At 46.0% G+C, this 12,642-nt stretch overlaps 1 protein-coding gene across 1 annotated transcript in view; it reads right to left on the bottom strand.

The window, feature by feature from the left end:
* Positions 1-5,239: 5,239 nt before the first annotated feature.
* The window catches only part of LAMC1 (laminin subunit gamma 1), a 61,180-nt gene continuing 53,777 nt past the window's right edge, over positions 5,240-12,642 (bottom strand). The window contains exons 21-28 of the mRNA XM_071751208.1: positions 12,300-12,437; positions 11,990-12,134; positions 11,077-11,226; positions 10,585-10,699; positions 10,026-10,225; positions 9,626-9,784; positions 9,071-9,170; positions 5,240-8,222 (exon numbers count right to left, since the gene is read on the bottom strand). Coding sequence (XP_071607309.1) covers positions 7,966-8,222; positions 9,071-9,170; positions 9,626-9,784; positions 10,026-10,225; positions 10,585-10,699; positions 11,077-11,226; positions 11,990-12,134; positions 12,300-12,437 — 1,264 coding nt within the window. The 3' untranslated portion in view covers positions 5,240-7,965. The remainder of the gene's footprint in view (positions 8,223-9,070; positions 9,171-9,625; positions 9,785-10,025; positions 10,226-10,584; positions 10,700-11,076; positions 11,227-11,989; positions 12,135-12,299; positions 12,438-12,642) is intronic.

Here is a 12,642-nt window from a genome sequence, read left to right as displayed (position 1 = left end):
CTGTGCCAGCCCCGGGGACACTGAGTGACAAGGGATGCAGCAGTCTGCTTACCCTCCAGCATCTCCTCCTGGCCTCCTCCAGCAGCTCCTGGTGCAAGGCAGAAGTGATTTTGGGGGCTGCACCTGAGCTTTGGGTTTGTCCAACTGATAAAACCCCCAATGATCCAGAGCTGCTGGCTGACTGTGCCCTGTCCAAAAATGAGCCCTTGCATTGCTCTCTGTCCTAGAAGCACAGAGTGGTTTTAGTTGGAATGGACCTTAAAGCTCATCCAGTTCCACCCCCTGCCACAGGCAGGGACACCTCCCACTTGATCAGTTTAATCCAAACCCCATCCAACCTGGCCCTGAACACTTCCATGGTCAGTAGTGTAGCTGTGGCCTCCCCCTCTACTCTGCCCTGGTGAGGCCATGGCTGGAATATTGCATCCAGTTCTGGGCTCCCCGGTTCAGGGAACTACTCAAGAATAGGGCAGCAACAGGGCAACCAAGGATGGAATTAAGATACCCAACAGATTTGCCCCCAGTTCAAGACACAAGTTGCCTTTGAGGTCACTGAAACTCAAAGCAAAAAAAAAACCCCACCAAAACAGTGCTGAGATGCTTCTCATTTCAGAGCTAACAGAGCTGGGGTAATTAATATTTAGGTCCCCATCCAAATGTGTTCAGCTGCCCAATCTCCAGACAATTGTGCACCTGGAGCTGACTCAGATGGTTTTCCTCTGTTGCTCCTGGTAATCTCATGGGTGTAACCATCCCAAATACACCATAACTTTGCACCTCACTTTTCTGAGCTTACCTCTGTCTGCTGACTTGAGTCAACTTTCTTTTATAAGCAGACTGTTTCCTTTTAATTTCACATGCTGCATCTCAGTATCATACACGAGGAACCCAGCTTTAAGAATGCTCTGGTGCCACCTGGGTTTTAGCATCACCCAAGGTTGTCTTATATGATTTTTATAATTTTTTTTTTTTTTTAAGATGATAAAACCCCTTAAGGTGTTCCCAGTGATCTGGCAACTCTTAGGGGTCTGCTTATTCCTCTAATGAAACACACTTAAACCCATCTACTCTAAAGCACATCACTTGCCCCAACCACCTCTGCCATCTCCCTCCTCCCTTCTGAGAGCTCTCTGCACAGGAAACATCATCTCTGGCAGTGTTGGAATTACAGAAGCTCCCTGCCTGGGTTCCTGGATGATTCTTCTTTTGAGATATCACCTCTCACCCTTAGGAAACTTCTCACTTCTCTGGCTCCTCTATGTCACCCCTTATGTCTCATGGTTATCACCCCACCTCTGACTTCACTCTGCAAACAAGGCCCTGGCACAGCCTCTGTGTGTTTACTCATCTCTGGGTGTTTACTTATGTTACTCTCATCCTTGTCATCCTCCACCATCCTTCAAGATCACCTCTGACAACCACAGGAATGCATGCCATGACACTACCAAAAAAATACTTCCTGGGGCCCCGATTTTCTAAACACACCAGATTTGGAACTAACTAATGCCACCAACCTCCACAGAGCAAATGCTGCCATCAAACCCACCCCTTACAGCAGCACTTTTACTAAAAGGTCTCTAATAAACATGGTTAAGAGAAGTGCTACCTTTGAAAGTGAGCAGAAGCATCCTGTGATGGGAGGCAGGAAGAGCAGGAGCACTCAGATACTGCAGGAAATCAGCATTTCTTCACTGGAGAGCCTGGGTCTTTCCATCTGCAACTTCTGAAGATGGCCAATGCTTGTTCTTCATCATGGGGCTCAGCAAGCTGCTACTGCAGGGAGATGATCCTGGCAAGTTTATTGATGGAACCAGGGGAATAAACCCATTTTTATGGCTCATGACCAATAAACAACACCAGGATGCTGTAGATGTCCTTGCAGCCCAGCTAAACCCTGGCACCCCCATCCGTCCCTCTGCCAGAGACCTTTTGAGCTGCAACATCCTCCTGTAAATCCTGTCCTGGGCTTTTTCTGCAAGTGGCCTGGCTTCTCCTGAAGGATTTGTCCAGAAGTGCCTTATCCTGACCTATTTTATTTGCTTGCCCACTGTCCTTGCCATGATGAGCATGCACACAGTCACCACCAGCCTCTGAGCCTGAGGAGTTTCTCCTTCAGCTAAGCAGCAGGCCTGGATATTACCAGCTGAGAATTCCTTGGCATGGAAAATCCACAATCCTGCCCAAGCACAGAATCACAGAATCATTTGGGTTGGAAAAGACCTCTGAGATCATCAAGTCCAACCCTTGATCCACTACCACTGCAGTTCCCAGCCCATGGCACTGAGTGCCACATTCAGTCTCTCCTTAAAAACCTCCAGGGATGGAGAATCCACCCCCTCCCTGGGCAGCCCATCCCAATGCCTGAGCACCCTCTCTGGAAAGAATTTCTTCCTAATATCCAACCTAACCCTCCCCTGGCAGAGCTGAAGCCCATGGCCTCTTGTCTGACTGATCTCTGCCTGGGAGCAGAGCCCAACCCCCCCCTGGCTCCAACCTCCTTTCAGGGAGTTGTAGAGAGTGATGAGGTCTCCCCTGAGCCTCCTCTTCTCCCGCCTGAACACCCTCAGCTCCCTCAGCCCTTCCTCACAGGACTTGTGCTGGATCCCTTCACAGCCTCCTTGCTCTTCTCTGGACCTGCTCCAGCACCTCAATCTCCTTCCTGAGCTGAGGGGCCCAGAACTGGACACAGGACTCAAGCTGTGGCCTCACCAGAGCTGAGCACAGGGGCAGAATCCCTTCCCTGGACCTGCTGGCCACGCTGTTCCTGAGCCAGCCCAGGATGCCAGTGATACAGCCTGGACTTCAGGTTGTCCTCCACCCTAAAGGTGCCCTGGGCTTCTCAACTGCCTAAATAAACAAATAAAAGATTCTTGTCTCTCTCAGGCAGGGCCAGTGGGAGCTGAGGGGCTCATCCCAGCAGTGAGCAAGCAGGGCAGGGCTGGGCAGTGGCAGCAGAGGGAGGAGACGCTGGGCTCTCATGTCTGGCTTTGCCTCAGCTCTGCCCTGCCCATACCAGCAAAGGGTGAGACAGAGACATGAGGGAAAGAGGCAGTGACTCCCCCTCTGCAAACACCTCCTCTGCCCCACCTTGGAGATGCTCCCAGCACTTAACAACACCTCATCCTTCCCCAGAATCAAAGAATGGGTGGAAGGGACCTTAAAGACCATCTCCATCCAACCCCCTCCCTGCCCATGACACCTTCCACCAGACCAGGCTGCTCCAAGCTCCATCCCACTCCACCTTGAACACACCCAGGGAGGGGACATCCACAAATTCTCTGGGAAAGTGAAAGAGATGCTGGCTCAGCAGCCCCAGAAGCTCAGGATTTCTGATCTTCAGCCTCTCCAGAGCAGCCCAAGAAGTCCCCATGGAGCACCAAGGCTCCAGCAGCTCTCTCCCACTCTGCTGGCAGAAGCATCCCAAGGATTTTTAGCCAGCTGGAAAAAAAACACATCTGACAACCAGTGACCCATTGCCAGTCTCTTGTTTCTCCAGAAAGCAGGTGAGAGATGATGGACTGGGACTTGGACAGTTAGAAAAGCCACTAGAAATCAAAAAGAAAAAAAAAAAAGCTGCCAGAGTATGGCTCTGTCCCATCTAAACAGCTTCCTCCTCCTCCTCCTCCATCCTGAGGTCCAGTTCAGCTTTTCCACTGCTGCTGAGGAAGATGCTTCTACCTGGACTTCAAAAAATTAATGGAACATTTCAGGGAGCTGGAGGCAGCAGCTCTCATGCTCTCAGTGTCTGCTCCTCCAATTGCTAAAAAAAATTCCTGTGCCAGGCCAGCATTTGTCCTCAATTTGGGATTTTGCCCAGGTCTCACAGGACAAGCTCTGATGCTGAAGACCATAGAATTGGCCAAGCTGGAATGTTCAATAAAGATCATGGATTCATTTCAATCTTTTAGCTCCAAAGTAGTAAGAGGCTCCTTGTCAAGCCCATGCAATGTCAGCACCAGCCCACAGCCCAATTCTTTGCTCCCTGGCTACTATCTACAGCTGGACAAGCCAGGATTTGTTTAAAAAGAAAAAAAAAGTAAAAAAAGAAAAAAAAAGGTTAAAAATAAGTAAAAAGAAGACGTAAAAAGAAGAAGACATAAAAAGAAGGAAAAGAAGGAAAAGAAGGAAAAGAAGGAAAAGAAGGAAAAGAAGGAAAAGAAGGAAAAGAAGGAAAAGAAGGAAAAGAAGGAAAAGAAGGAAAAGAAGGAAAAGAAGGAAAAGAAGGAAAAGAAGGAAAAGAAGGAAAAGAAGGAAAAGAAGGAAAAGAAGGAAAAGAAGGAAAAGAAGGAAAAGAAGGAAAAGAAGGAAAAGAAGGAAAAGAAGGAAAAGAAGGAAAAGAAGGAAAAGAAGGAAAAGAAGGAAAAGAAGGAAAAGAAGGAAAAGAAGCAAAAAGAAGCAAAAAGAAGCAAAAAGAAGCAAAAAGAAGCAAAAAGAAGCAAAAAGAAGCAAAAAGAAGCAAAAAGAAGCAAAAAGGCAAAAAAGCAAAAAGGCGCAGAAGGGGCAGAAGGGGCAGAAGGGGCAGAAGGGGCAAAAAAAGGTAAAAAAAGGTAAAAAAAGGTAAAAAAAAGGTAAAAAAAGGTAAAAAAAGGTAAAAAAAGGTAAAAAAAGGTAAAAAAAGGTAAAAAAAGGTAAAAAAAGGTAAAAAAAGGTAAAAATTTGTATTAGCGACAACTCCAGCTGAAGAACAAGAAGGTTAAGTTAAACAAAATAAAACACCCAACTTACCGATTGCTCTGGTGCAAGTCAATAAGTTCAGGAATAAAACTGATCCTGGGCTCAGGAAGACAAGATCCACAGAACAACACAGGGTACCTGGATTTCTGACAGCTCCTGGTAGAGAAATTTCAGTTTATTTATTTAGGGTTTTTAGTTTTATTTCCCAGGGGCCCCATCCATTTCCAGGTGCTCAGCTGAAAGCAGGAAGGATTTTACTCTTATATTGTTAATAAACACACCCTCAACCCCCTAGGGATTTCCAGGGCAGTGCAGCTTCAATAGCATCAGCACCAATAACCTTATTTTTTTAAGGCCTGGAAAACCAGTGATATAAAACTGATTGTAACCATGGCAACGGAGCAGTGGACCCAGGGAGAAACCATCCTCATCATGGCCCACATGGATTTCCAAATTTCTTTTTCCCCATCCGATTAATTAAGCAAGAGGCAAATCCAACTGAATCCCCATCAACACCCCCACCCACCCCCCAAAAAAAAAAGCCATTCAAAAGAATGCCAAGGTATAAGGGGTTACAAATATTCAGACTTTATTATAAATAAGAAATACTGTATTATACATAAAAACTGCAAGTGTTGCATTTTGTTCACTGCCCCAGACAGCAAGACCACGTATTAAGGCAAAAAAAAATGGAGTGAAGGCACATACTGAGGGGCCCACAGTCAGGAATAAGGTGATGAAGGGACTTGTCACACATCACTTGTGACATCCAGCACTCCACCAGCAGCTGTTGCATTATCACATTACGTAAAGAAATAACTGGACTTATACAATGAATAATGACTGTAATGCAGTAGTGATTAAGAGGTTGCTTATAAAGATTATTTTTTTTTTATTTAAAAATAAAATTCTGTTAAAAACAGTTTAAGAAAAAAAAAAAAAAAGCTAAGAAAGTGGGAAAAGTTAAGCCTGAGATCAGCCACAGCATGCACACATCTTCTCATCTGCACCCACCTCAGCATCCCACACGTGGGGGGGGAGCACAGGTCAGGCTCTCCTCCCTGTAGCAGGGATGTTTGCAAGCAGAGGAAGATCCCAAGCTGGTAAACTGTCAGTATCTCTAAAAGGAGGAGGTACAGGAGAGCTGCAGGATGTGCTGGGAACACCCCCTGCCCAGCAGCACCATGCCCAGGGAGGCACCAAAGCTCCTGCCTCACAGTGGTATCAGGATGTCTCCAAATCCAGCTCTGCCACCACCTCAAGGTCCAGTCCCCTGTCAGTGCCACGGTGCCATCTGCAAAGCCACAGCCCCTCCTGCTCTGGGTACAAGGGACACAAAACAGGGTGCTGGGGACATCCCCCCCTTCTCTGGGATAGCTTTGGAGGGAGGGCTAGAGAGCACCCACCCATGGGGCAAAGTGGTTATTGCTGGTGCCCACAGGGGTGCTGAGGATAGGGAAGAAAGGAAGAATCCAGCTAGGAGAAATTCTTGAGGTCTGCATGAGTAACATAGAGAGATAAGCAATATATGGTGGGTGCACGTGCCCCAGTGGCTACAGGGTAAAGAAGAGAGGAGGCCAGGCTGTGCCACTCTGGAGAGGTGGCTGAAGGTATTTACACACACATCCACACACAAGAGAGACTTCCTCACACTATAAATCATGATTTAAAAAAACAAAACAAAAAAAAACCCCAACGAAAAATAAAAACAACCAACCAAAAAAAAAAAAAAAACCCCACAGGAAAAAAAAATAATCACATTCACACACAAAAAAAATATAAATTTGAAATAATTAATAGCACCAGTGTGTGTCAGAATAATAATTTCTTCCCCGCTACGCAAACGTATAAAGTTGCATAGTGTTTAAGGACAGATAGATACTGGGTCTGGAGGAGCTGGGGGTGGGGGGTACCCAGCTGGAGGCAAGGAGGAGGCTGCAGAGGATGCTCTTGTCTCAGACTGGGGCCAAAGGAGAAACAAGGGGCTCCCCACTGCTCCCACCAGCACCAGGCAGCAGCCAGGAGGCACCACCTGGGGAAACGTCCCCAGGCTGGGGTAGCTTTGTGGTGACCAGGAAAGCAATAGGCCAAAAAAAAAAAACCAAACCAAAAAAAAGGAGGGTGCTGGAAAAGTCCAGCTCCTTTTGGCAGATTAAAAATAGGCAAAAGGCAAGAGCAATGCCAGGAGATATAAAAATGCCACTGTTCTTCTTCAGGAAAAAGATGAGGAAAGAGCTTTTCATTTCCACCTGCACATCCTCTTCCTTCTCCACTCAGAGACATTCAGGATGAAATCCAGTGCAGCTGTCAGAACTCTCTGGATGATGGTGGTAGCTCTCCTCTTCAGCAAGGCTTTTCTTGCTTGAACAAACTAAAATGTCAATTAGACATTCACAGCCTAAACAAACAAACAAACAAAAAAGATCCTCTGGCAATTCAATACCTGTAGAGGAGAATGCAGCTACCAGCTTCCACACTCCAAATCCTGGACTACCTGGCAGGAAGCTGCTTACAGAGCAGACCCCAAACTTCTCTGCAGAAAAAGAGCAGAGCTGGCAGGACCCACCACTGCACCAGCATCCCAGCTTCCCAAAGAGCTCCTCTCAGAGGCTGCCTGTTTCTCAGAGCAATGCATCATCACAGAAAGCATTTCAGAGAGAGGCTTCAGCTAGTTTGTCAAAGGCTATCAAATGCTGTCAATTGGCCATTAGTTAACATTTAAAAAAAAATAAAAATAATAAAAATTCACAGGGTTAGAAGTTGGGAAGAGGGATCTGAGTGAGTGCAGCTCTACTGGCCATTACAGTAACACTTCAGTAGCCAGCCCCTTCCTTTGTGAGGATAGAGAGCACCAGGACTGAGGATTTTACAGTTGAGGGGTAAAGAGAGAAGAGAAAATAGGGTTAGCTTTGCCTTGTTGTATACAGCTCACATGATTATTTCTGAACCACAGTATAGAGTCCAGAGCATCTCCCATGCTTGCACTAATCAAAGGAAAACTGTGTTTGAGAAAGGGTCAAAGGCAGAGTGCTCAGAAAGACAATTTTATATTAAAAAAGCCCCTTTGATGCCCAAAGACAGAGATTGTTTCTCTTATTAAAAAACAAACAAAAAAAAAAACCCCAAAAAACAAACCCCAACAAATAAACCTTTTAAATTATCCTGATTTGAAAAGGAAATAGTGGCTGTGAAGACTTGGGGATCTGAAGAAGGTAAAGTGTGTTTAAGGCACTCCATAGCCAAACCACTGCTCCAGCACTCTCCCCCAGGGGAATACCCCCCAGCACACCCTTAGGGTTTCTCAATGGACGGGGTGTTAAAACAGCCAGATGGCAAGGTCTTCCTGATGTCTTCCAGGTTGCTGATGTCCTTCAGGATCTCTTCAATGTCCCTGTTGTAGGCTTGTATTGCATCATCTTGCTTCCTGGCTTCTGTCTCGAGGAAAGACACTTTCTGGTCCAGGTTGCTGTCTTTCATTTGGTCTTTGGCACTGTTCAGGGTTCCCTCAATTTCATTCAGTTTGTTCAAGTCCACTGTCTCCAGTTGCCCTGTAAAGGCAGAAGCAAGCAATAAAGCCCATTAAAAAAAAAAGCCCACCTTTTTGATGCACTGTTTTCGGTTGCTTACACAGCTGAGCCCCCATCAGCACAGAGCCCTCCATCAGGCCACCCCTATTTTAGAAACCACCTTTCAAACAGAACCAACCTCCCCTGCCTTCTCAGCTGACAGAAGAACAGTACCAAACACGGCACAACAGCTCTGAGGCCACCCCAGGGTTAAAACCAAACACCTCCCTGCTGAAAACACACAAACCCCATTTCTAGGAGTGAATGGACCCATCCCATCTGTGGCACAGCACCAGCAGGAAAGGCAGCACCCCCTGTGCCAGCTCCAAGCACTGCAAGGTCAGGCAGCAGGAAAACCATAGAATCACAGAATTTTAGGTTGGAAGAGACGTCCAGGATCATCCAGTCCAACCTTTGACCAACACCATAATCCAACTACAAAACCATGTCCTTAAGGACCAGGTCCAAATGCCTTTTAAATGCCTCCAGGGATGGTGACTCCACCACTGTCCTGGGCCATTCCAATGCCTGACAACCCTCTGAGGGAAAAAATACTCCCTAACATCCAGCCTAAACCTCCCCTGGTGCAGCTTCCATCCATTTCCTCTGGTCCTGTCACAACTTACTAAGGACAAGAGGCTTTTTCCCTCCTCACTCCAGCCTCCCTTGGGGGAGTTGAAGAGAGCTCTAAGGTCTCCTCTCAGCCTCCTCCAGACTGAGCAACCCCAATCCCTCAGCTGCTCCTCACAGGACTTGTGCTCCAGGCCCTTAATGAGCTTTGTTGCCCTTAAAACATCCAAAAGCATAGAGCCTGTGAAGGGCAGCATTACCCAATTGATCCAGCAGGTTGTTAATGACAGCAAGCAAGCTGTTCACAGAGTTTTTGGCTTTTCTTGCATTGTCTTCCGCCTCCTGGGCAGCCTGTGAGGCCTGCAGGGGATAAAAAAAGAGAGTACAAACAGGATCTAGGGATTACAAAACCCATCTGTCCAAACAGTCCCACCTGGTGTAACACCCCTGCAATGAGATTTTTCAACACAGCTCTGGCCAAGACTGAAAACCTTTCAATAAGCAGTTCTCATGATTTCAGGATGGGAATTCCTAATAACTGTGCAGGATTTTGCAGAAGACAGAGCAGAGTCAACAGGGTCACCATCAGGTTTCAGTTACAATAAAAACATTGCATTATGAAAGCTAAGCTAACTCTCAAAATACAGCAGGGAACCTGTGCTAATGTCACCAGAGAAACTCCTTTGCTCCTTTTCAATCCCACTTAAAAATCTGAAAAGAGACTGAACTGTGGCTGGAGTCAGTGCTGTCTTTGCACAGAAGCAGCACCAGCATCACCAGGGCAGCTTCTTGTGACTGCTGCCAGCATTACTTACCATGCCTGCCATCATCATATCCTGCTCAGCATCATCCTGCTTCCCCTTCAGCTGTTTTTCTGCAGCCTGAAGCTGCTTCATCATGTCATCCACCTCTCTGGCCAGCCCCGTCACATCAGCAAAAGTCTTGTCAGCTTCAGATTTGGTAGCAGCAGCACTCTACAGCCAGCAAGGGGAACAAGATGGAAAAGAGATGGTGAAGGTGAAGAACTTCCTTCTGTTCTTCTATCCTTTTCATCAAAATGCACCTATTTCCTATCACACCCGATTTTGCATTCCCCAGTGGGGGAAATCCACCAGAAAGCACAAAGGGCTCAGCAGGAAACACTGGAACAAAGGGGTTTATGCAGCTCCACACCAATAACTTAGGAAGGTGGCTTCAGAACCACACAGGACTTACCTTCTGAACAGAACCAGCAATTTTCTCAGCATCACCTGCTTTAGCTTTGGCTTCCTGGGCATCAGCAGCAGCATTGCCAAGCATCAGCTCTGCCTGGCGTGTTTTATTGTTGGCTTCAGCAATGGTCTGGGTAATGGCAGGAATCTTCTTCAGTGCCTCCTCTGCTGCTGTCTTATTGTCATTTACCCGTTTATCAAAATCTAAGAAAGGACAAAACACTTATCACTGGCTCCAGAAGAACCTCAGGATGCTTTTTTGACCAAGCTTTGGCACCCTGACACTTTGAGGGATAAAGAGCAAACTGGGGTGGGGGTGTGTTTGCAGCTCTCCCTGTTACACATCTTCTGATGTGAAATATGTAGCTTAAAAAAAAGAAAAAAGGAGATTTCTAATCACTGAAAACATTTAAACTTTTTTCTTTAAAGGAAATAAAAACCAAAAGAATGCACCCAACACTTGTATCCTCACAACAGCATAGCCTGCTTGACCAAGATATCCTATGGCCACATGACTTGTCCCAGAGGAACTGAAGGATTCACTGCAAATGTTTTCTCTTTACCTTTCAGGTTATTGAGAATGGTATTGGCTTCCTGCAGTGTGCCATTGCCCTTCCGAGCAGCTTCTTCAGCCATGGCTTTAGCTGCATCTGCTCGAGCCAGGAGCTGGTCTGCAGTCTAAGGAGACACAGGAGTCAGTTTTACCTCATCTTTGGAGGAACAACCAGTTAGGTGTAGCAAAAAGCATCACTCAGTCTCAAAAACTAATGCCACGCAAAACAGCATTCCTGCCTAAGTGGCATGAAACAAGGGAAATTCAGGGATTTCTGGAATACTGAATACAAAGATGACACCACACCTGGTAAATATCCCCTCTTCTCCCATATAGCCTCACTGCCACTATTTTTAACAGATTTTTCCATCTCCTTTGCATTCTTCAGTATTCTTGTAAGTAACAAGCAGCACTGAATAAGACCAAATATTTCATATCTGGCCAGTCACTTGTCTTTTTTTTTCCCCCCAAGGAACAAAAGCCTGCACAAACCAGAACTGACCTGCTGCTCTGTCTTCCCTTTCTCCAAGAGGTTCTTCACTTCTAGCTCCTTTCCTTTCATGTCTTCTCTCAAGTCCTCATAATCTTTCAGCTTTCTGGCAATCAGCTGATCTAATTCCCCTGCTTCCTTCTTGATCTGGTTTGCTTCATTCTGCCAAACAGAAACAAAAGAAGATTCCTCAGCATTAAAAAATTTCTAAACAGATGGCAAAACACAGTACAGTTTCTAATGGTCAAACAAGCAGAAGCTATGATAGATTCCCATCTTTTACAGCTGCAGTTGCAGCTTTGCCTTCAAAGCTCTGAATACTACAAGGGTCAGTGCAAGGAAGGACAGAGGTTGGAACCAGTTTTGCATGAGGGAAAATCTGCTTCACTACAGTGAGCACAGCAGAGGGAGCAGTTCTCCAGGGTACTGAAATTTTTGCATTTCTCTGTTCAAGTCAAACATTCACTCAGTTCTTTTGACCTCCAGAGGGTTGGGAAGGGGAGGGTTTATGTATGTAGTTTCCTGCATGTCAGTCTCCTGCATAAAAGCTGAAGTCATAGAATCATACAATGATAGAATCATTTTGATTGGAAAAGACCTTTAAGATCAGCCAACTCTACTGAGTCTGGTGAAAAACGATGTTCCTCAGCATCACATCTACCCATTTTTTAAAGACCTCCAGGGGTGCTGATTCAACCACCTCCCTGGGACACACTGTTCCAGTGTGTGAGAACCCTTTTGTGAAGAAATTTCTTCTAACGTCCCATTTAAAATGCACAAATCTAGATTATGCCTAGTTGGACTCCACAGCCTATTCTTATGAAGGGAAATACCAGCAAAGCACATGCTAGATATGTCAGCAATCTAGCTTATTTGTCCTCAGTCATCTTTAGAACATGCTGCATATGATGTGTTGTCCACATACCTCTAACCCAGTGGTATCCACGGTAGGCAGACTGGTGAGATTAGCATAAATCTGCAGGGCTTTGTTTCCAGCTTCCTCTGCCTCTGCAAGCACCCTGTTGGCCTGTTTCTCTAGGTCTCGAGAAATGTTCCTTGCTTGATTATACCTAAAAAAACAATTCAGTTACACCACAATGTTCCTCAGAAAACTGAGCCTACTAAGAGAGCGGAGAGGCCAAGACATCAAAAGACAATTCCCACAAAACCCAAAGCATACAACACCACAGAAGGGACAGCTCTAAAAACAGTTAATTTGCTGTTAACTGACTCACTTCTGGTTGAGCTCATCAATGTCATTTGCAGTTTGGTTTTCTCCAGCCAGTGTCTTCAGCAGCAGCTGATATGCTTCTGTGGAGGTATCATTTGCTGCCTTGGCTATGCGAACAATCTCATCAGCTTCTTTTTTGTGCCTGGACAAGATTACAAGAAGAAAAACAACACCATTAGACTTGTCAGCCAGTGGTTTCTATCCTTAATTCCACATCTCATTCCCTGTTGCTTTTCCTTCCTTCACCCAGATTTGCTGAAACATTTACATAGGGAAGAGGCTATTTGAGGCCTCCTCTGCAACAGCAGCATTGCCCCAGCAGTGCCCAGGAAACCAGCTGAAAGGCA

The sequence above is a fragment of the Heliangelus exortis genome, chromosome 8, assembly GCF_036169615.1.
Source record: "Heliangelus exortis chromosome 8, bHelExo1.hap1, whole genome shotgun sequence".
Classification (NCBI taxonomy): Eukaryota; Metazoa; Chordata; class Aves; order Apodiformes; family Trochilidae; genus Heliangelus; species Heliangelus exortis.
This window is presented reverse-complemented; position numbering and strand designations above follow the sequence as displayed.